The 24,642-nt window shown below is 44.9% G+C and overlaps 1 protein-coding gene across 1 annotated transcript; it reads right to left on the bottom strand.

The window, feature by feature from the left end:
- Positions 1-6,801: 6,801 nt before the first annotated feature.
- Positions 6,802-22,988, bottom strand: LOC103111441 (baculoviral IAP repeat-containing protein 2). Its single transcript, XM_007520726.3, has 8 exons — positions 21,207-22,988; positions 21,011-21,110; positions 18,181-18,259; positions 16,760-16,808; positions 13,930-14,172; positions 7,767-8,021; positions 7,580-7,621; positions 6,802-7,480 (listed from the first exon to the last, which is right to left on the bottom strand). The coding sequence occupies exons 1-8, from the start codon at positions 22,063-22,065 to the stop codon at positions 7,287-7,289; spliced, it is 1,821 nt and encodes a 606-aa protein (XP_007520788.1). The 5' UTR covers positions 22,066-22,988; the 3' UTR covers positions 6,802-7,286.
- Between the last annotated feature and the right edge of the window lie 1,654 nt (positions 22,989-24,642).

Below are 24,642 nucleotides of genomic sequence, written 5' to 3'. Positions count from 1 at the left end.
AAAAAAAAAGTGCAGTAATAGCAAAGACAGCATTTTCCCATTGTGGGACCCAAATTCCATTTTTATATATTTGTGTGTGTGTAATGTTCCTGTTCTATGCCTACCTGGCATCTGTGAAATGAACCCAAGTTTCTCAAATATGCATTCCACTTTGTCACAATAGTCCCAAAGAAAAACTCTCAGAATACTGCATTCTGGTGGAGACAAACTGTGCATGTAACCACTAGAAACCTGGTGAGTGGACAGCCAGGAAAGCAAGACCAGGTGGTGGCTGAAGCAGATCTGCAGGTGTCTCTCCCACCTTTGTCCTGTAAAGGAAAAAATGGCTCCTGGTAGGGATGGATTTGCAGTGCCAGCAATGAGCCTGGTGGGAAGAAAAAATCTTGGTTTACTTGTAGCCTAAGCTGAGACTGTGTATTTATACCCACAAGGACCAGCATAAGTATCCCGGTTCATGTCCCCAGCTCCCCACCGTAGGGGTCTTCAGGCATCTTTCTCCTTTCTCTCTTCCCCTCCTCTCAATTTCTGTCCTATCCAACAATAACAACAAGGGCAACAAAATGGGAAAAACAGCCTCCAGGCGCAGTGGATTTGTAGCACAGGCACCAAGCCCCAGTGATAACCCTATTGCACTTACTGGCATGTGAAAAAAGTAAACCAGAGACCATTTCTATAACCGCACGACGTGCATTATCCACACACCGCAAAATCACTGCTGATCACTGCGGGGAGGAGACTGGAAGCAGTGGCAGGAAGAAAGCAGAGCTAGGCATCTTATTGTGTGTGCTTATAATGAGTCTCTGCCAGGTCTTACCTGGCTGCTGAGCACAGGAGGGGACGGCACTGCCTGCTCATCCACAGTCCTGTGCAGCAACACCGGTTCTCATGCAGAACCTGTGGGTCCGTGTTAGAAAGGCTTTGCCAAAGCACAGGGACCGGCGGAAGGATCCCGGTTCGAGCCCCCAGCTCCCCACCTGCAGGGGAGTCGCTTCACAGGCGGTGAAGCAGGTCTGCAGGTGTCTGTCTTCCTCTCTCCCCATCTTCCCCTCCTCTCTTTCATATCCAACAATGATGACATCAATTACAATAATACCCACAACAGTAAAACAAGGGCAACAAAAGGGAATAAATAAATGATACATTAAAAAAAACTTTTTTTAAAAAAAGGCTTTTGTCAGAAACTGACGGAAATCTAGGGCTGTTTTCACTCTACCTGCTGATCAGCACAACTTAGCAGCTGCCCTTGACTGGAAGTCCCGCAGATGGCGCACCTGGCACAGCACACTTCAGCATGTGCCGGGGACACTTCATGAATGATGGGGCCTCCTCTTCTTCCACCTGGAATTTTGAAAGGAAAAAACATTAATGGTTCACTAGGAGAAGCAGAATCACACATTCAGAATGTCCTAGCACCACCCCCTCCAAAAAAAGTCCATGGACTCTGGCTAAAATTTGTGTGAATATTGCTGTACCAGATATAAAATAGGTTTAAGAACCAGCAATTACTACCATCTGCTCTTCTCCATGTTCACCAAGCATGCAATGGTCTCTTGTGGGGTGTGGGACCCCATAAGTCTAAGTTTACACCTGTTTCATGGAAGGTCAGAACTAACGAAGGCAAAGGGCCCGTCACAGTGCTGGAAATGCCACCTGTGTGCGCGAGAAAAGCTTTGCTCAGGGCGAGCACCTAGGTGCAGGTTTCCTACTAATGACTCCCAAAAAGAAACAAGTGGAATCCCAGGCACTGGAAATACTGGGAATCACAGCAAGCCCAGCTCCACACTCAACTAGAAGTCTAGCTCCCCAAAGCACCAATGAAGTGGCAAAGACAGCTCCTCCCTCTCTAAGCCAAAGTAGACCTTGGAAACAAATACTGAATGTTCTCGCAAAACAATTCTTTCCTTGTGGGGATTCTTAAAACTCAGAAATACTAAAATGCTACTTGCCATGTGCACAGATGATGCAAACAGAATTGTTAGTACCTAAGCATGAATCAAGGATATAAGCAGCCCTATCCAGCAGAAAACAAAACCGCTACCTGCATGTTAAGTATATTCCTCAGGGCGGGGGTAGACAGCATAATGGTTATGCAAACTGACTCTTAAGCCTGAGGCTCCGTTAAGTCCCAGGTTCAATTCCTTGCACCACCATAAGCCAGAACTGAGCAGTGCTCTGGCAACAAAAAATAAATAAAAATTCCTCAGGGGGGCTGGGCCGTGGCACATCACCACCACGCACAAGGACCTGGCTTCAGACCCCCACCTACAGGGGAAAATGTCACACAATGATCCAGGGCTGCAGGTCTCTCACCCTACTCCCGTCCTCTCTGACCCGTCAAAGGAAGGAAACAAGTATCTTTAGGTCCAGAGAGCCAGCTTGCTGTATGCGTGGTGCAGGCTCATGGTCCTGAGCTACCGGGGAGGTGCCGTGGTCTCTCTCCAGCTGAAGGAAGCAGCAACTGGAATCGGGATCCGCACGCACAAGGCCACAGTCCACAGGGGGTGTTGTGTGGCTGACCGCCTACCTCAACTAGATGCTTCTCTCTTAGAAAAGCTTTTTTTTTTTTTTTTTTGCCTCCAGGGTTATTTCTGGGGCTCAGTGCCTGCACCATGAATCCACTGCTCCTGGAGGCCATTTCCCCCCTTTTGTTGCCCTTGTTGTTGTAGCCTTGTTGTAGTTGTTGTCGTTTGTTGATGGATAGGGCAGAGAAATTGAGAGGAGGGAAAGAGAAAGACAAGACACCTGCTTCACCGCCTGTGAAGCGACTCCCCTGCAGGTGGGGAGCCAGGGCTCGAACCGGGATCCTTATGCCGGTCTTTGTGCTTTGCGCCACCTGCGCTTAGCCCGCTGTACTGCAGCCTGACTCCCTCTCTCTCAATTTCTCTGTTCTATCCAACAACAATGACATCAATAAAAACCACAAGGGCAACAAAGGCAAAAAAAAAAAAAAAAGTGGCCTCCAGGAGCAGTGGATTCCTAGTGCAGGCACCGAGCCCCAGCAATAACCCTGGAGGCAACAAAAAAAGAAAAATCCTGACTGACCGAAGTATTTGGCAGTCACTCTCAAAGTCGGCCTGAGAAGGCAATGCCAGAATTTTAATCATAAAGTCAAGCTTTTAAAGCCAAGGTTGAGTATGTGACTCTCTCTTCCCCCACCCCTGCAACTTGGGGGCTGCTGCACAGTGGTGCACCAAGCTGAGTATACACGTTATTACCACGAGCAAAGGGCTCCCTACCTGCTGGAGAACCAGGTCTGCAGGTGTCTTTCTCCTCCGTCTCCCATGCCCTTCTCAATTTCTCTGGCCTATCAAAAGAGGAAAAGAATGGCCCCCAGGAGCAGTGAATCCATAATACCCAGCAATAACTCTGGGGTCAAAAAGAAAGAGTCCTTATACTGAGCAATGACATGCGCATGACTCAGTCAAGGGCTTTCCCAAATGGCCACTGTATCATAGCCAAGGTTATATGCATAGCTACAAGATCCACTTACAGCACAAGATTCAAGAACTAAAGAACAGACTGACTGGAGATCGTGGTTCTCAGATTCCGCTGGGAGGAATGAATCAGTAGGTGGAACCCCGAGTAGGTCAGTGTAAAAGCTGACATTACAGTGATGGACACATGTCAGTAGACACCTGTCAAGACCCAGAGAACATAAAATAGTGCGAATGACCCTAGTGAAAACTACAGGCTTTGTGGTGAGGACCACGCATCAAGGTAGGTGTATCATCTTGGAACAAGTGCGCTGTTCTCAGGAGACAGCCCCCCCCCCGGGGGGGGGGGGTTTGCAGCTGTGTCAGGCAGAAGCTGACAGGATTTGTACTGTCTCATCCAGTTTTCTGTGAATCTAAAAATGCTCTAAATAGAAATTTTCAAATTAAAAACTGAAGTATGATTTAAATGTTTTAAGTTCATTTTAACAATTTGGTACCAAACCTTCTACCAACCTTTAAAAACTACCACTTGTCAAGTCTGGTAGAGACAATCCTCACGGGGCCAGGAAAGACAATCCTCACGGGGCTCAGCAAAGCACACACTTCACGTGCCAAGTTCAGGTGCAGAACCCTGGCACCGTATAAAGCATAGAGGAAGCTTCATGAACAAGGAAGCCACCAAGCAGTGTCTCTCCTTTTCCTGGTGGTTTTCTCCCCAGCTCTACCTAACATCAGAAAGTCCACCAGGAGTGATGAAGTCACAGCTGTGAAGTCCAGCTGCCCGTGTGTGTGTGTGTGTGTGTGTGTGTGGTGGTGGTGGTGTGTGTCATAGAAACACGTCTCCCTTTTCCAAATACCTATTAGACTAAATGTTCCTATATACACTTTCACGGAAACGATCATATCATAAAAGATGGCGTGCAGGCACAGGTATGAGAATCTGATGTCTGCCTTAAGGAGAACTTTGCTGCAATGTAAGTCGGCGCCATTCTCCCCAGTAAACCCTGCAATGTTTACACTTCAGAAGGTATCTTATCTGCATGAAGGGCAATAGAGACAGAGCGCTCACCGGGCAAGGCTGTGGCAACAAAGGGAAGGTGAGTGCAGTGGTGTCTCTCCCTCTCTGCATCCATGAAGTGGTCCAGTGATGTGACTGCACATGAGCCCCAGTCCAGAAACTTAAAAGGTTCCACGTCACCATGAAAGATGCCCTGCTCCTGTGCTCAGTCACTCAGGTCACAACGGGGACCCAGTGCCTATAAGACTCCACCTCTGTCCTCTGAGGCTGACACAGACAGAGAGGAAAGGCACCACACTGCTGTTCCATCGCGTGTCAAGCTTCCTCCCTGCAGACACTCCTATGTGGAGGTCTGGAGCTGGAATCTGGCTCCTGGCAAGTGGTAACATATGCATTCTACTGGATAAGCCACCTGCCTGTCACGATGGGGGCTGAACTCGAACTTGAGTGATGTGCGTGACAAAGCAGGAACACTATGTAGGTAACCTATTTTGTTGAGACGAAAATTTCTCTTCTCACAGTTCTGGTGGCTAGAGGCATTAGAGAGACATTTGCTTTTTGCTGAAAACAACTTGCTTGTTGACGGCCTTTTTCCTACCAGTGAGGTGCTGTTGCAAAGGCTCTCCGGGGTGTCTGGGTCCTTCTTTCTGTGGAGACACCTGTCAGGCCACATTAGGGTTCCTTACCTATGGCTTTAAAGTCTCGTCTAAAAGCCAGCTTCTGAGCTCTTAGGGACTAGAGCTTCAACAAATTGGAAGTGAGGCGATGCACCTCAGCCCCAAATACTTCTCAACTGTTTAAAAAGAATCTAGCATATTGCCTAGCACACAGTAGACCCTCAACAGGTCACACTGGGGGGGGGGGGGGACAAGTTGCTGGGAGTCGGGCGGTAGTGCAGTGGGTCAAGCGTACGTGGCGCGAAGCGCAAGGACAGGTGTATGGATCCCGGTTCGAGCCCCAGTTCCCCACCTGCAAAGGGGTCACTTCACAAGTGGTAAAGCAGTTCTATCTTTCTCTCCCAGTCTTCCTCTCCTCTCTCCATTTCTCTGTCCTATCCAACAATGACAGCAGTAACAATAATAATGATAAACAAGGGCAACAACAACAAAAAAAATGCCTCCAGGAGCAGTAGATTCATAGTGCAGGCACCGAGCCCCAGCAATAACCCTGAAGGAAAAACAAAAAATTGCTTCCAAAATGGAACTCTACATCACCTGTCTTTATAACGAGGGTTTTGGTGTTCATGGGTGCGAGGTCTTACACCTGTGAGCATGCACATTGGTACTTACCTGTAAGTAAAAGCCCATGACACAGGAGCAAAGAAACAAAAGACTGAAGAAGAGAAATTTTTCACTCTTCCCATTATATACTCAAAGAGTCCTAAAGAGAAGAGAAACTCAGTGCTTGGCATTAGGTCACCTTACCCATATCTGCCAGAGTTCTCCCCAGGTCCCTGAAAAGACCAGATAAAACTGGGTCCAAGAGGGAGTCGGACAGTAGAACAGCGGGCTAAGTGTACGTGACGCAAAGCACAAGGACCGATGTAAGGATCCCGGTTCGAGCCCTCGGCTCCCCACCTGCAGGGGAGTCGCTTCACAGGCAGTGAAGCAGGTCTGCAGATGTCTGTCTTTCTCTCCCCGTCTTCCCCATCTCTCTCCATTTCTCTCTGTCCTATCCAACAACGAAGACAGACAATAATAATAAATACAACAATAAAACAAGGGCAACAAAAAGGGAATAAAATAAATAAATATTTAAAAAAACAACTGGGTACAACAAAGGAGATACTTACCATGCACGCATGGGCTCAACTCTACCTCCTCCTCCTCCCACACCTGTGCAACAAAGTGATTATAGCTGTTTTTAGAAATCCCAATTCAGAACACTTAAATTTTGTTAAGAATTTCAATTCTAATTATACTACAAATAGACAAAGAAACTGGGCAGACACTGTCATCTAGATGACTGCCATGAAGCACACTGTTAAGCTTCAGCTGATGAGGTGGAAGTCTGGGAAACCAACATCACCTCAACAGCAAAAGCATCCAAGCAGGCTGTGCAGCATTCCAACACAGACCAAGCGCTTCTTGAGCTCAGAGGGCGGCTCCGCAGTCGAGTGCTGTCACATTCAGGAGCAACAAGGAGACTCCACACAGTGGGGCGGTGCTCTGCTCTCTCTCAAAAAAACCCAAACACACAGGGAGGAGAAAAACTGTTGGGCCAGTGAGGTGATTTAGTTAAATATTTAATATGTGACAAATTAGCATGCTTATATATATTAATCAATCCTTAAAACCCTCTGAGTGTGGGAAACATTCTTTAAATCAGGAAGAACAAAAATGTCCAATGTAGCTTTTAAAAGAACTTTATTAAAATGTTTCTCACAAGTTAGGGCACAGCTTATTTGCCACTAAGAGAAAAAAAAAATCCAAAAATCCTATTTTACAACTGGCGTGAAAAACCCCTAAGAGAATGTAGCACTAAAACTGGTGAACTCAGCAGCTCTGGGTTTCCGGTTCTTTAAGTTACAATCTGATGCAGATGTGCTCAAAGCTGCTGGGGAAAATACACAGGCCACATTAATTCATGCCTGAAATAGTACACGAAAATGTGAAATTGTCCTTCCAATTTCTCTTAGCTTCACACATATACACCAGATCAAACAGTTCCTTTCCTACAAGCAGAGACTACGATTAAATGCGGCCTATAGTGCCGTGTTTATTTCTGAAATAAGATTACTAGTATCAAAACAAAGCAGAACATAAATAGCTCCAGTGACCAGTCATTACTATTTTACTTCAGATGTTATGTGCAGGCAAAGATACAGTCCATTTTTATGAAAGAAAAGTCCGAACAGTACCCTTGATGATACCCCTGCAAATAGGGCATTTTCTTAGAGAGGGGGCACACTCCTGGCACACCACCAGATGACCACAAGGAATGAACACGACAGACACTTCCTTGTCCATACACACTTTACAGGTCCTTTCTTCTTGCAATCTCCTCAATTGTTCTTGTAATGACAGACCTAATAACAAAGAAACTTCAATGAAACTTAGTTTCTACACACCTTCCATTAAAAAAAAAAGCGACAATCATGTTTGTTTTAAGTCTTGATGTAATTTACCTGAAACATCTTCTGATGGAATATACTTCATATTGTTTTCCACTGAGGAAAAAGAAAATACAAAAACATCAGTACACCATTGAACTACTTTATGTACAGGTTATTGCTGGCTGATTGGATTAATTTTATGGACAACAGATAAGCATAATCGCAAAGATCTCTAACAGAATGCCACTAACAAACTCACCAAATAAAGCCTTATATAGTGCAGAGTCAATTTCTTTCAAGCAATTTTTGAAGATGTTGGCAGCAGCATTCCCTTTAACTAAAACTGTATCAATCAGTTCTCTTGCTTGTAAAGGTATCTGCGTCTTCTGTTTAATAATTTCATGTTCCTGTTTATTAATTACACTGGCCTTTAGAAGATTATCCAAGATCGGCAGCACACATGTCAACTGCTGGAAGAGGGCCATTCTGTTCCTCCGAATTAATGACAAGTCATCTTAATTGGAGAGAGATCTGTTAGATTCTCAAATGAACCAACATTACCTGTGTAGTAACTAGCACTCATTCAATTAAGTACTAAATACACAACTGCAAGAGGACAAAAATCACTTGTACACCTTAATGTTTGTCTTTTGAGACATATCCTGATGATTCAGGCAAGATATTGTACATACAGGGTTTCTGCTTTTGTTTTTCTAAATTTTTTTCCCTTTTGTTGTCCTTGTTTTATTGTTGCTGTAGTTACTATTGTTGTTGTTGACGTTGTAGCTGTTGGATAGGAGAAAGAAATGGAGAGAGGAGGGGAAGACAGAGATGGGGAAAAAAAGACACCTACAGACCTGCTTCACCACCTGTGAAGAGACTTGCCTGCAGGCGCGGGGGTGGGGGGTGGGGTGGGGGGGGGCCCTCAAACCAGGATCCTTACGCCAGTCCTTGCACTTTGTATCAGGTACGCTTAACTCACTGTGCTATCACCCGACCCCTCAAGGTTTCTGCTTTTAAAAGCTCGTTTACTGTTGAACTTAAAAGTCTGGGGCTCTCTCTTTAGTCCCTAGCGTTCCTGAGTGATGCTCTAACATCCCTCTCTGTGCCTCTTGTGAAACTCTCTCACATGTATTCAACCTTTAAAACAAAAGTAAACGAAAGTCTACATATTTCTGTCTTAGGGCCCCTCTTCTCCTTTATTGTGATGAAAGAAAGCAGAGCACTATTTGAGGACAGAAAGCAATTTCCACCCCTTCTGTGTATCAGCTGACGTTCGTAAGCACTTTCACATAACCCGTCTCAGCAGATGCAGACACTCTGGGTTAAGCAAACGAAGTATGACTGCTCCAAATTTCAGGGAGTGAGGAAGGAGCAGCTTGCCCAATGCCACAGAAAGCATTAGCTGCGTGGCCAGGCGTCCTAAGACAGTGTTCTCTAGCCAGCACTGAGCCACAGGGCTGCTGGGGAAGAGCTTAACCGGGCAAGTCAGGCCTGGCCTCTTCCTAGTGATGTCAGCTACGCAGCTTCCCTCTTAAGTAAGCTCTCCTGCCAGACTTGAGCTCAGCACAAATGCCTGGCAGTTAGCTACCACTACTATTTCATAGAAGTCTAGGTTTAAACAAACTTTTTTTTTTTTCCACCAGGTTATCACTGGGGCTCAGTGCTAACACTATAAATAAAACCACTAATCCCAATGGCCCCCCATTTTATTTGACAGGACGGAAACGGGAAGTGGGGGAGGTAGAAAGATAAAACACTGGTGGTAGCACAGCGGGTTAAGCGCATGTGGCGCAAAGCGCAATGACCGTAAGAATCATGGCTCGAGCCCCTGGCTCCCCACCTGCAGGGGCGTCACTTCACGGGCGTTGAAGCAGGTCTGCAGGTGTCTGTCTTTCTCTCCCCCTCTCTGTCTTCCCCTCCTCTCTCCATTTCTCTCTGTCCTATCTAACAATGACGACATCAATAACAACAACAATAATTATAATAACAATAAAAAACAAGAGCAACAAAAAAAGAAAATAAATATTTAAAAATTAAAAAAAGAGAAAGATAAGACACAGATCTGAGGCATCCCCTGCTGCAAGTGGGAAGAGGGGCTTGAACCGGGTCCTTGCACATAACGTGCACACAACCACCCAGCCTCCTATCCAAACTTTTCAGTACCTGCACATCAACCCTCCTTTTTTAATTTCTTATTCTGGATAGAGACAGAAACTTGGAAAGGAGAGACAGCTGCAGCAGCATTTACTTCACCATTCCTGAAACTTTCCCCTACAGGTGGGGCTAGAGGCTTGAACCCTAGTCCTGAGCACTGTAACACAGACACTTCACCACGTGCAGCACCACCAGGGCCCTGATGCTGATTTTTTTAAAAAGTCATTGTTGGGGGTCGGGCGGTGGCGCAGTGGGCTAAGCGCATGTGGCGCAAAGCGCAGGGACCGGCATAAGGATCCCGGTTCGAGCCCCCGGCTCCCCACCTGCAGGGGAGTCGCTTCACAGGCGGTGAAGCAGGTCTGCAGGTGTCTGTCTTTCTCTCCTCCTCTCTGTCTTCCCCATCTCTCTCCATTTCTCTCTGTCCTATCCAACAATGAACAACATTAACAACAATAATAACCACAACGAAGCTACAACAAGGGCAACAAAGGGGGGGAAAAATGGCCTCCAGGAGCAGTGGATTCATGGTGCAGGCACTGAGCCCAGCAATAACCCTGGAGGAGGAAAAAAAAAAAAAAGTCATTGTTTGGGAGTCGGGCAGTAGCACAGCGGGTTAAGTGCACGTGGCACAAAGCGCAGGGACCGGCATAAGGATCCCAGTTCGAACCCCTGGCTCCCCACCTGCAGGGAAGTCGCTTCACGGGCAGTGAAGCAGGTCTGCAGGTGTCTGTCTTTCTCTCCCCTCTGTCTTCCCCATCTCTCTCAATTTCTTTCTGTCCTATTGTCCAACAAGGACAATATCAATGACTACAACAATAAAACAACAAGGGCAGCAAAAGGGAATTTTTTTTTTAAAAAAAAAGTGACTGTGGGAGTTGGGCAGTAGCGCAGTGGGTTAAGTGCATATGGCGCAAAGCGCAAGGACCAGAATAAGGATCCCGATTCGAGCCCCCGGCTCCCCACATGCAGGGGAGTCGCTTCACAGGTGGTGAAGCAGGTCTGCAGGTGTCTTTCTCCCCCGTCTTCCCCTCCCCTCTCCATTTCTCTCTGTCTTATCCAACAATGACAACAACAATAACTACAACAATAAAAAACAAGAAATCATATAAAATTTGGTTAAATCCTATACATTTACGGTCTATGGGTATGACTTTTTTTTTTCTCAGAATATTCCTTCTTTTGGTATGCCAATCTCTTCAGTATTTAGTCGTCTATTTTCACCCTTTATAAAAAAAAGTGTCTAGGGCACCAAAGTAAAAACACTGTGGTGAGGGGGAGGGTGGACATTCGTTCCCGGGGCAGTAGGGAGGTGGGGGTGGGTGGATGGGACAGGACACAGTCTTTTGGTGGTGGGAATGGTGTTTACATACACTCCTATTAAAGTGTAGTCATATAAATCACTATTTAATTAATATGAGAGGGAAAAAATTGATTATTTGTCTTGAACTTTTTAAAACAAGACAGTCTTTTAATATATAGGCTGAGTCTTTGATATGTTGACTCTCTCAAAAGCCTAGACCAGGGAGAACAGAAGCAACCAGTGGCACAGTTATATACAAGATGTTGGGTATTATACAGCAAACCCTAACAAAGGGACTTTTCAAAGTTAACTCAATTACCAAATAATGTGACAATAACAATAACTAACCATTGTCTTCTTGAGCCCTAAGACAGCAGGAACCTCACATTCCCACTATAGAGCCTGTATTTCCCCCAGTCCTGGACCTTAGGGTGGGGTGCACTTTCCCGTATGCTTCTCTCAATTCATATCAAATAATACTGCATCCGCTGATCGCAACATAATCAACGCAACGAGTACCACCCCAGCATGCTTCACTTCAGACTGTGTCCAGAGACTTCACGTGTGGAATGACAACCCTTCAGCTTCATTATTCGGGAGAGACCTTTCCTTTCATAGTATTCTCTAATTCCATCCCAGGTGGTTCACTTCCTAACAAAGTCCCAAAACCTAGATATAGACCAGGTCCCCTGAGATTGAGCGTATGTTCACACATATCCATAAACTAGGGCAAAATATATACCTGAAAGCAAAAGTACACAACAGTCTGCAGTGAGTACCCCCAACACTTCATCTGCACTATTCCAGCCTTTATGTCCATAATTGTACAACAATTTGTTTGGTTTTGTATGTTAACTCTCTTTTCAGCCACCAAGTTCCAGATGCCAGCATGATGCCAACCAGACTTCCCTGGACAGACAAACCCATCAATGTGTCCTGGAGCTCCAATTCCCCAGAACCCCACCCCACTAGGGAAAGAGAGAGGCAGACTGGGAGTACGGACCGACCAGTCAATGACCATGTTCAGTGGGGAAGCAATTACAGAAGCCAGACCTTCCACCTTCTGCAACCCACAATGATGTTGGGTCCATACTCCCAGAGGGACAAAGAATAGGAAAGCTGTCGAGGGAGGGGATGGGATAGAGTTCTGGTGGTGGGAATTGTGTGGAGTTGTACCCCTCCTATCCTACGGTTTTTTAAATAAATAATAAATAGTGTCTACCTTTCAAGTGGAGTAAGGAGTATGCTATAAACAATGCTTTCCTTCTCTTCTTTCTAGACCTGAAATGTTCAGTTCCTCTCAGAAACTATGAAATTCCCTTCTGTAGCCACAACTTCCCCTTCTTTTTAATGTATTTACTAATAAGAAAGGGGGAGAGAAGGAAAGGAGAAATAGAGGGCAAAGGAGAGAACCAGATCACCTGTGATGCCACAGACAAAACCCAGGACCCTGTGCTTAAAAGTCCATGTTTTACCCACTGCCAGCTCCCAGGTGGTTAACAGGTAATTCTTCACCTTGTGCGGCCCTCTGAGTCAACTGCTCAGCTCCTTTCTCCTTCTAGTACGGATATCAGCCTTTGCCTTAATGATGGTCCCTTGCCATTACCTACACCCTTACCTCGGCTGACCTTTTCTTTACTCAGAATAATTCCAGATCCTGATTCAAAACTATTCTGACCCTCATAAAGTTAAGTGAAGTTCAGAAAACTATGCTGTCTAGATGACTAAGACTTCATTTGGGCCTGTATTTTATCACTAACTTTTACTCTTTCCACCCTCCTCAGTGAGGTCTTTTCTTCTCTTTTAACCAAGCACTACTACTCAGTTCTAGCTTATGGTGGTGCTGGGGATTGAACCCAGGAGACTGGAGCCTCAGACTTATTGGTCTTTTTGCATAACCATTATACTGTCTCCCCAACCTTCTCAGATCCTCTGAATAACTAATCTCCCATTTCCAAATCAATCTACTTAGAATTTCTGGATGTGCTAGATGCTGCACTGAACTGATTTACTGATACTTCATTCAAATTATACTGTTGTCCCACTTTAGAGATCTGATCGCTGAGTTCTATTTTGAGTGTCTGGAGCATTGTTTGTTGCATCTAGGACCTCACATTTGAATGATTCCACCACTTCCAGGCTGATGTTTTTGTTGAGAGAGAGAGAGAAAGAGAGAGAGAGAGAAGCAGAGAGGAGAGACATCACAGCTTTGGAACTGCCCCCAGGGCTGTGGCACCTCCTATGAACCGAAGCAGGAAGAAATGCGCCTTACCTGGTGAACTATCTCTCTGCCCACAAATCTGAGTTCTCATTAAACAAATTACTGACAAAGGTAGATTTAAACAGAACTGTTTAAAAAAATCAAACTTCAATACTTTGCTACACTGACAAAACAAGACTTTTAATTATTCCTGTCCTTACAAACTTTAATAGAAACACCACCTTCCAATCCAAGCAGGCCACTGCACACACTGTGCTTAACCCGCTGCACTAGCGCCCGACTCCCAATGTCTACTTTTTAAAGTAGAAATTAGACACAGTCACCTTCCACGTGGTGCCGGGGCTTGAACCCAAGCAGCACTCCCAGCAGGGAATGCACCTGATTGGTGAGCTCTCTCTCCAGTCCCAAAAACTTACTTCAGGTTAAGCAAACTCCTGCCAGAGACAGATTTAAACAGAACTCTGTCTCAGTCTATCAACCAAACTTCAACATCTCATTCTTTGAAAACCATCTAAATCAGTCCGGTGATGAAATGTAATGCAGCTCAAGGAAGGAGTTACGCTAGTGTCTTCTGGGCTGCAGCAGATGGCTTTCATGAGGCTGCTACAATGCTCATGGAGAAAGGGAGCAGCTCTGGAATGACTGGGCCTATCACCAGCAACCGGGGGGCTGTGGTCGTGATCATGTGAGACCCTGCCACCAGCCCCACCGCAGAGCAACGCAGATTCTACCATTCCCAAGTACCTGAGGCCACTTCTTCAATCTGTCTTTCCTTCTCTTCTTCTCTTTTTTCATCTTCGGCATTAAGAAGTGCTGAAACAATGTCATTAACTGTTTTGAAATTCTCCCCAGTCGTCAGGATTTGACTCTGAACTGTCTGTTTCACCAGGTTCCTATTGAAGCCCATTTCCAAGGCAGCTTTCACCACAGGTGTGTTCATCATGACTGCATCGTCGGAAGAGCTCTCTCCAGGTCTTAAATGAACAACTGTTGGAAAAGACAAAAACAAATGTTAAATTCCAAAATTGTGTAACTTTAAAAAATATCACCTCCCACACCTATGGACATCTAATCTTTGACAAAGGTGCCCAGACTATTCAATGGGGAAAGCAGAGTCTCTTCAACAAATGGCGTTGGAAAAAATGGGTTGAAACATGCAGAAGAATGGAACTGAACCACTATTATTTCACCAAATACAAAAGTAAATTCCAAGTGGATCAAGGACCTGGATGTTAGACCACAAACTACCAGATACTTAGAGGAAAATATTGGCAGAACTCTTTTCCGCATAAATTTTAAAGACATCTTCAATGAAACGAATCCAATTACAAAGAAGACTAAGGCAAGTAGAAACCTATGGGACTACATCAAATTAAAAAGCCTCTGCACAGCTAAAGAAACCACTACCCAAACCAAGACACCCCTCACAGAATGGGAGATCTTCACATGCCATACATCAGACAAGAGGCTAATAACCAGAATATATAAAGAACTTGCAAATCTCAGCATCAAGACAACAAATAACCCCATCCAAAAATGGGGGGAGGACATGGACAGAATATTCACCACAGAAGAGATCCAAAAGGCCGAGAAACATATGAAAAAAATGCTCCCAGTCTCTGATTGTCAGAGAAATGCAAATCAAGACAACAGTGAGATACCACTTCACTCCTGTGAGAATGTCATATATCAGAAAAGGTAAAAGCAGCAAATGCTGGAGAGGGTGTGGGGTCAAAGGAACCCTCCTACACTGCTGGTGGGAATGTAAATTGATCCAACTTCTGTGGAGAACAGTCTGGAGAATTCTCAAAAGGCTAGAAATGGACCTACCCTATGATCCTGCAGTTCCTCTCCTGGGGACAAATCCTAAGGAACCCAACACACCCATCCAAAAAGATCTGTGTGCACGTATGTTCTTAGCAACACAATGTGTAATAGCCAAAACCTGGAAGCAACCCAGGTGTCCAACAACAGATGAGTGGCTGAGCAAGTTGTGGTCTATATACACAATGGAATACTACTCAGCTATTAAACATGGTGAATTTAGGGGGCTGGGCTGCTTCTGGGGGGCCATTTTTCACACTTTTATTGCCCTGGTTGTTATTGTTGTCATTGCTGTAGTTGTTGTTGGATAGGACAGAGAGAAATTGAGGGGGGAGGCAGAGAAAGATAGGCACCTGCAGACCTGCTTCACTGCCTGTGAAGCAACCCCCCTGCAGGTGGGGAGCAGGGGCTCCAACCTGATCCTTAAGCTGGTGCATGCGCTTTGAGCCACGCGCCCTTAACCTGCTGCGCCAACGCCCAACTCCTGATAAAAAAATTTTATTATAAACAAATGCTACTGGGTATAGTACAATTATTATGCAGGTACCAAACCCCAGTAATAACTCTAGTAACCAAAAAAAGACGAAGAAATTTATACTTAGAAAAATTCTATCACTGATTTTTTTTTTTGCCTCCAGGGTTATTGCTGGGGCTCAGTGCCTGCATCAGGAATCCACTGCTCCAGGAGGCTTTTTTTTTTTTTTCCTTTTTATTGGATAGGACAGAAAGAAACTGAGAGAGAGGAGAGGAGACAGAGGAAGTGAGAATGACAGATACCTGTAGACCTGCCTCGCCACTTGTGAAGCAACCCCCTACAAGTGAGGAGCTGAGGGCTCGAACCCGAATCTTTGCACCTCTTTGCACTTACTACTGCGTGTGCTTAACCGGCTGTGCCATCAGCCAGCCGGTTCAAGCTCCCCGCTCCCCACCTGCAGGGGAGTCGCTTCACGGGCGGTGAAGCAGGTCTGCAGGTGTCTATCTTTCTCTCCCCCTCTCTCTGTCTTCCCCTCCTCTCTCCATTTCTCTCTGTCCTATCCAACAACAAAGCAACGTCAACAATGGCAATAATAACCACAACGAGGCTACAACAAGGGCAACAAAAGGGGGAAAAATGGCCTCCAGGAGCGGTGGATTCATGGTGCAGGCACCGAGCCCAGCAATAACCCTAGAGGAAAAAAAAAAAAAAAAAAATAGAAATAAGTCAATATATAAATAGTCTCACCCGCTATTTAAAAAAAAGTCTGGGAACAGTGGAGTTGTACAGGCATGAAGCCCCAGTAAAACCCCTGTGGCAGGAAAATATGATATTGAGAAAAGGGACAAAAAAAAAAAGACTCCTTTTTCTGACCATGCTACAAACTGGTCAATATACCTCTTTGAAATGGTGCACCCAGAGTACAACAGCTCATTTTAGATGTGCTTGGTGCAGTAAGCACGACTACCTTTACTGCCTTGAACACCGAAGCATATGTACACTGCATGCACGAACTGAATGGCAGACATTAATAAAGTTAAGCTTTAAACAGATGATAGTTCTCTCCTTTCACACACACACATGCCCAAAAAAATTCCAAACATCTTTATCAACTGGGCTTTTCCAACATGCCAGCTTCTGGCAACATTTTTCTCTCAGGAAAGCTTATCAAAGACTTTTTATTTTTATTTTTTTGACATGTTTCTTGTCTCCTCATTTGTAATGTTAACTCTAAAAGAATTCCCATTATATGTTTGAAGCATTTGAAATACATACTTGGTGGGTCAGGATTTTCATCTCCAGAAGTGTCTGAAGTGGACAACAGCTAAGTTAAAACAGGGAAAAAAAAAAAAGGTGTGGTTAGAAACCTGACAGAGCTACACCTCAAGTGCGTGTACTCTGAGTGATGTGCATCGACTTTGGGACACTTAGCAAGTTACATACTGCACGGATTCACATTTATCACGATAAAAAAAATCCTTAAAATGCATCTACTTCCATGAGGTTTGCTGGCACCTAGTGCGTGTCAAGAGCTTACCCCCTAACTCTCAGAAGGCTAGAACTCGACCTACCCTGTGATCCTGCAATTCCTCTCCTGGGGATAGATCCCAACGAACCCAACACATCCATCCAAAAAGATCTGTGTACACTCATGGTCATAGCAGCACAATGTGTAATAGCCAAAAACTGGAAGCAACCCAGGTGTCCAACAACAGATGAGTGGCTGAGCAAGTCACAGTCTATATACACAATGGAATACTACTCAGCTATTAAAAATGGTGATTTCACCTTCTTCGCCTCATCTTGGATACAGCTTGAAGAAATCATGGTAAGTGAGATCAGCCAGAAAGAGAAGGCTGAATATGGATGATCTCACTCATAGGCAGAAGTTGAAAAACAAGACCAGAAGGCAAAACACTAAGCAGAACTTGGACTGGAGCTGGTGTACTGCACCAAAGTAAAGGACTCCGGGGTGAAGGGCAAAGGTTCAGGTCCTGAAACCTGATGGCAGGAGGAGCTAGTGGAGGTTGAACTGTTATGAGGCAAACTGAGAAATGTTACATACATACAAACTACTGTAATTTACTGTCAACTATAAGCCATTAATTCCCCCAAAACCAAAAACATCACCTACTTCTAAATTCAAATGCAAGTTCCTTTTCTTTTTATATCAGAGCACTGCTCAGCTCTAGCTCTGGGTGGTGCTGGGGCTTAAACCTGGGATCTTTTGTGCCTCAACAGGAACATCTTTTTGCATAACCATTATGCTATCTCCACAGCCCTGCAAATACTACTACTAGTTTCAGGAAAGCAGGAGAAAGCATTAATGGGTTCTCTCCCACTTAAAATGACATTATTTCAACTGAAGTACACGCAAAGGTTCCAAACTCCTAACAAGTTTCTCTCTTCTCCAAAGAGAAAGAGAGACAGACAGAAAGGCAGAGACAGAGCTTCCTCTAACCCTGACACAAATTTTGCAGTAACAAGCTGAATGACTTTTCAAAAATCTAGAAACCCAAACTATCTTGTTTTAAAAGCACTAAACAAAGGAATTTAAAAAATTAAAGCTGTTATTAGTGTGGGCGCAAAACAGGTGCCTATAATAAGAGAGCAGATAAGAATGGCATTCTGAATAATACTGTCTGGAACAATTATTCAGGATAACACAATGCTGCAGTTATCAAGATGCCACTTACCTGTTCAAGTAGATGAGGATATCTAGCTTGAATCTCATCAACAAAATCCTGTCCTTTCATGCGTATCAAGAACTCACACCTATAAAATAAAAGCTTATCATAAGGTTTTATACCAAAACCATAAGTAAATAGACAGTAGCCCTCACACCCTTTTGAGGGCTCAGTACACGTTATCATGAGCAAGGACCTGAGTTCAAGCCCCCACTTCCTACCTACAGGGTCTCTCTCTGTATATATCTTCCCCTCCCCTCAATTTCTCTCTGTTCTATCAAATAAAGAAAAGATAAGAAAAAAAGGGGGGAGTGCTGGGAGCGGTGGATTTGTAGTGTCAACACTGAGCCCCAGCAACAGCCCTAGGTGGCAATAAAAAAAAATAAAAAAATAAAAAAAAAAGAATTTGTTATTCAAAGAAAAACTTGAAACCCGCTGACTAAGCCCCAAAGTAGAAACATTTTAAATCATGACCTAATACATACACATATACAACAAAAACTACATTATAAAAAAGCATAAACTTGTTACTATGTGCTAATGTGTTCTATTGTTTTCTACATAATTCCATTAAAATAGTAAGATCTAGAATCACAAAAGATCTCAAATTGAGGCTTACAAAACATTCCAGGACCAGAGAAACAGTTTGTTAGGTAAGATGTGTGCCTCGGCCTACAAGGTTCAAACCCCGGCACTACATGAGAATTTTCTGACACCAAAGTCCTGGGGCTGCGGTGTCTTCTCCTCTGTCTTCTCCCTCTATTTGAATGAAGTAGTAACAGTAACCCAAGAGCGGTCAAATCACATTGGAAATAAGGGATTTTAAAACCAGGGGGCTGGGTGGTGGCGCACCCAGTTGAGTACACATTACAACGTGCAAGGACCCAGGTTCAAATCCCCAGTCCCCACCTGCAGGGGGAAGCTTCACAAATGAAGCAATGCTGTAAGTGTCTGTCTGTCTATCTATCTCCCCCTCCTCTCAATTTCTGGCTGTCTCTAGCCGATAAAATTAAAAGATGCTAAAAAAAAAAAAATCTTTTAAACCACAAATTACATAAACCAGTTTTCTTTCTACAAAGGGCAAAATGTAGCGATTCAAACACTAAAATTCAAAAGCTGTTTTTTTTAATGTAACATGCTTTTTCCTACATAAAACATGTCATGCAGTCAAAATTTATCGATATGACAATCAAAGACATGATTTTAAAACAACCATTTACAATAATGAAATTTTACTTCAAACTTCTTTTGTTAAAGCATATAAACATAGCATAATTTTTTTTTAATTTCCTGAAAGTTTAAAACAGGTCAAAACATTGCATTATACAACTCGACTTATGAGATACTCAGTCAAATTCCGAGCGACAAGAATGGTGGCAGAGAGGAATGGGGGTATGAAGAGTTAGTGTAATGAGTGCAGCTTCAGTGTAGGAAGACAAAGTTCTGAAAATGAAGAATAGTAATGACTACGGAACTAAGTGGATGGACCCAATGTCACAATATACACTTAAAAATAGTTGGGGGGCAGCGGTAGCGCAGCGCAAGGGTCGGCGCGAGGATCCCGGTTCAAGCCCCCGGCTCCCCAGCTGCAAGGGGGCTGCTTCCCAGGCGGTGAAGCAGGTCTGCAGGTGTCTGTCTTTCTCTGCCTTCCCCTCGATTTCTCTCTGTCCTATCCAACAACAACTACAGCAATGGCAACAATAACAACAACAAGGGCAACAAAAATTTGAAAAATGGCCCCCAGGAGCAGTGGATTCGTAGAGCCCCAATAAGGGGGAAAAAAAGAAAAAAGAAAAAAAGAAAAACACAGTAAATTGACAGCTGACATGGTAAATTCTATGTTATGTGTCCTTTACGATGTTTACCCAAAAATGACCTAGTCAATCCTACTCATGTCACAGATGTGGAAAAAGGTCCAAAGGGGTCACAGAACTTGTCCAAGTTGAGATCGCTGATCGAGAAAAGAATTTCTAATTCAACTTCCAATGGCAATGCCGGTCCTTAATTATTTCTAGGGATAGTTATAAACGAGGAAATTCTGATAGAGACAGTAACGAAAAAGAGGGAAGTAACATGTCACAAGATAAACCTACTCAGGAAAACAAAAAAATCATCAGACTTAAAACAGATTTTCATGTATTGTTTGCATTTCTTATCCCTAGATTCCTTTTATACCCTCCCCCCCTCATTTTTTCTAGTTATATTCTCTTTTAATTGTGGCATCTTCAGGTCTTCTCTAAGCAGAGGTACAGAATTTATAAATGACGTATATGATCATAATTGTATTTATTGTTTACTAACAAGAACAATGCTCAGCTCTGGCCTATGATGGTGCCAGATATTGAACCTGGAACACAAGGAATAAACGTCTTTTGCCTCATCAGTATGCTGTCTCCCCAGCCCCGTGGCCATAATTGTTAAAAAAAAAAAAGTGGGGCTAAGTGGTGGTACGCTTGGTTAAGCACACACATTACAGGGCACAAGGACCCAGTTTCAAGCCCCGGGTCCCCACTCGCAAGGGGAAAGCTTCATGAGTGATGAAGCAGGGCTGCAAGTGTCTGTCTCTTTCCCTCTCTATCGCCCCCTCTATTTGTCTCTATCAATTAATAAAAAAAATTTTTTAAAAAAAAGGTAAAAAAAACAAATCAGTTACACAACAGACCTTTATGACTGTGGCCCTAGAGATCCCAGGTGAAAACCCTGGCACCACCATAAGCCAGAGCTGGGCAGTGCTCTGGGTAACAGTAAAAAAGCTAATCTGATGATGTTGTGAACGTTTTACTGCACTAAAATATAAACCTGATCATGTAAGCAAGTCTACTCATTCCAAATTATTTACCTTGGGAACCACTTGGCGTGTTCCACCCATGGGTCATCTCCAGACTCCCAGCACCTCAGCCCACCATCACAGCAAAAGCATTTGACGTCATCATTGCGACCTAAAGAAAACAAAGCGCTCAGGTGGAATGTAACGCAAATGCATGTCAAAATAAATGAGATAAAAATGTGTTTTTATCTGCTGGCTCTTTTCTTACCCACACAATAAAAGCCAGCACTTGCGAGCTGCTCGGGTCGGACTGGAACACTAGATGGCCAGCACATGAATGTCCGCAGGCGAGCTGCATGTGTCTGCATGCTCAAATTTGAAATGCTAAACCTCAGGGTTTCCAGAGAATATTCCAAAAATGGACAGTTGGGGAAATATCTCCTGTGTTCCGACATTGCATCATCCTTTGGCTCCCAGTTACTTAGTGTCCCAGCACAGGCAAAGCAGGCCACCCTATCTCCAGGCCCTAAGTAATAAAACCCAGCTCTTGCCAATTCTGCTGGTGTCAAAAAGGTTAGTGGCCACCTGTGGTACGTAAGAATTCTGGCTTCTTCGGTACTCATCGCGTAACTGTAGAGGTCAGTTCTCAATGGAGAGGAGTCGTCAACTGCTCTAGAATGAGCAGGGTTTAAGGAAAGACTGGAGTAAGAACCGCTAGGGGAGCCACCAGATTCCGAAGTGGGAGAGCACAACGAATGCTTGAAGCTGTTCCTCACTGGTGAAGTATTCTTAGAGGTGGAATCCAGATTAGACGTGGAATTCAGATTAGACACAGAAACCAGATTCTTGATGAAGCTGCAGCTGGGATACAACCTTCTGTGCTTTTCAGCAGGACTGTCTCCTTGTTTCCAGTTATCGAGCATCAGACCACAGCAGAAGCACTTGACCTTATCAAACACACCAGTGTAGTAAAAGCCGGCGCGAGCAAGGCTCCTTTCTGACACAGGGACACCGGCAGGGAAAGCCGAGTACGTGGACATCCGGTAGAGTTCACACGAAAAGTCGTACTTCATATTCTGCTTGTTGTCACTTGAGCAATTTGACAAGATGGTGCTACCTTCCATCATAAAATGTTTGCTATGAGGGATCTAACGCTTTGAGAGGTAGTTCTGTGCATCAGTGACCTGACTTTCTGATGCCTAAAAATCGTCACATAAAAGTTTCACTTTTTTTTTTTTTAACCACAGAACAGAATCAAATAGACTGCTACTTAAGATGAACTATTCCTTCTCCACAGGAACCACGCCTGAATTTATACTCTCAGGTGGGACCAATTTCTCTAAAGCACTAAGATACTATTAAGCACTCATTGAGATTACATGAGCTCTTCCAAGTAACCTAGCAGCTAGAAGCACTCTGAAATGTATTTTTAAAAAGTGAGTTTTTCAAGATTTATATTCCTAAAATTCTTGACAACTACAGAAAAACCTAAATTATGAAGGAAAAAAAACACACCTAAATTCTGCCTTTAATTTAGTTATAATTTACAAAGCCTAGGTAGTAGGTCATTTATTGATTATGCTGTAGAACTCGGGAAAAATTAAAGAAACTATTGAAAAAGAAAACAAAAAGCTACGTGTAGGGTTCTTTCCCTGCGTACTTTAAAATGTGATTTTTAAAACACTTTATTCCGGTCAACAACAGAATCAAAGTCTTGGCGCCACCACATCACGTAAAGGCAAGCATCTCACACAGCTCATCGTCATCTACTTAAGCGACTTCTCTTAGCTTCAGCCGGCAGATTCCGGGTGAAGCAACGGCCGCCGCACGTCAAACTTTCATTTGTGTAGGATCCCAAATGAAATCAATCTTACTTAAAACTAGCTGCTGCTTCTCTCATCTTTGCTGGTCTGTTTACACTTCTTCCATCATATGCTGGTGTCCTAACTTTCATGCCCTTCGCTGCAAACACTGCAAGGACCTTCACTGCGTCTCACGTGAAAGCCGGGCCTCCACCATGGGGCACTGGGGCCCCCTCGGCATCCCTCCGCTTCTTTCAGCTTCTTTCAGCCCAGGTCGCCGCTGAGGGCCGGGCGCGCGGCAGACCCAGACCCAGACCCTGCAGCCGGTCTCCACCTCCTCCGGTCGCCAATCTGCAAAGCAAACAAAACCTGTTTCAGAGACTCAGACCCGCGTGGCTCAGCTGAGTGCCAAGATGATTCACATTCCAGAGGCTCCATCTTAATTCCTACGACTTTCCACTTCAGTTTGCTTGCTTGCTTTCTCTTAAAAAAATTTATTTTTTCATGAGACATGGAGATAGGAGGAGAGAGAGGGAAAGAACCAGACATCACTCTGGTCCATGGGCTGCCGGGGATTGAACTCAGGACCTCATGCTTGAGAGTCCAGTGCTTTATCCACTGCGTCCCCTCCCGGACCACCCACTTTAGCTTTCTAATTGTTAAAACCCTTTTTGGTTTTGTTTCGTTTTTGTTTGTTTGGTTGGTTGGTTTGGTTTGGTTTTGACCTCAGCCCAGCTCAGCTCTGGCTTATGGTGGTACTGGGAATTGAACCTGCGACTTAGGAGTCTCAGGCATTAAAGTCTTTTGCATCACACCAGCCCTTAAAAAAAAAAAAAAAAAAGTAGCAGCATTTTATTTTGGGGCCGGGTGGTGGCGCGCGCAAGGACCTGGGTTCGAGCCCCCGGCCTCACCTGCAGGAGGAAAGCTTCGGGGCTGCAGGTGTCTCTGTCTCTCCCCATCTCCACTTCCGTCTCCAACAAGAAACACAATTTGTGGTCCAGGAGGTGGCGCAGTGGATAAAGCATTGGATTCTCGAGCATGAGGTCCCGAGTTCAATCCCTGGCAGCACATGTACCAGAGTGATATCTGGTTCTTTCTTTCTCTCTCTCTCTTCCTATCTTTCTCATTAATAAATAAATAAATTCTTAAAAAAAAAAAAAAAAAAAGAAACACAATTTTAGAAAAGGTTCTCCACGGGGCCCGGCGGTGGCGCGGCGGGTTAAGCGCACGTGGCGCGAAGCGCAGCGACCCGCGTCAGGATCCCGGTTCGAGCCCCCGGCTCCCCGCCTGCAGGGGGGTCGCGTCACAGGCGGTGAAGCAGGTCTGCAGGCGTCTGTCTGTCTCTCCCCTCTCTGTCTTCCCCTCCTCTCTCCATTTCTCTCTGTCCTATCCAACAACGACGGCAGATAATAACAACAATAAAAAAGGCAACAAAAGGGGATAATAAATAAATGTTTTAAAAAGCTCAATAAAAATAACTACAACAATAAGAAACAAGGGCAACAAAAGGGAGTAAATAAATAAAGGTGACAGAAAAAAAAAAAAAAAGCAAGCGCGTCCGCCCGCCCGGCGCAGCCTCCCCCCTCGGGCGCCGCCGCGGGTCCCCACGGCCCGGCCCCACAGCGGCGCGGCCGCAGCCCGAGGGCCCGACCCGCGGACGCGGAGGCCGAGCGGGCGCCTCCCCACCGCCGCTTCCGACGGCACAGCCGCGCCTCCCGGGGGACCTGCCCGCCTCGCCCGGCCGCTCCACTCGGGGTCTCTGCCGCCCCGCCCGCTCCTCCCCGGCGCCGCCCGTCTTCCCGCGACCAGAGACTCCGGCTCGGTGACCCGCACTCACCGCGGCGTCCGCGCCGCAACTCCGAAGCCGCCCGACAACTGCGACTTGAGGAGCCAGAGGCCGGA

The sequence above is a fragment of the Erinaceus europaeus genome, chromosome 20 (genome assembly GCF_950295315.1).
Source record: "Erinaceus europaeus chromosome 20, mEriEur2.1, whole genome shotgun sequence".
NCBI lineage: Eukaryota > Metazoa > Chordata > Mammalia > Eulipotyphla > Erinaceidae > Erinaceus > Erinaceus europaeus.
The sequence above is the reverse complement of the archived record's forward strand: the minus strand, read 5'-3'. Positions and strand labels throughout refer to the sequence as shown.

Coding starts and splice junctions, on each gene's coding strand:
- LOC103111441 (XM_007520726.3), bottom strand. CDS start 22,065: ATGATGGAAGGTAGCACCATCTTGTCAAATTGCTCAAGTGACAACAAG. Junction 16,809..18,180: donor ATCCTCATCTACTTGAACAG/GTAAGTGGCATC, acceptor GTTTTAACTTAG/CTGTTGTCCACTTCAGACAC. Junction 7,622..7,766: donor ACTATATAAGGCTTTATTTG/GTGAGTTTGTTA, acceptor CTTTTTCCTCAG/TGGAAAACAATATGAAGTAT.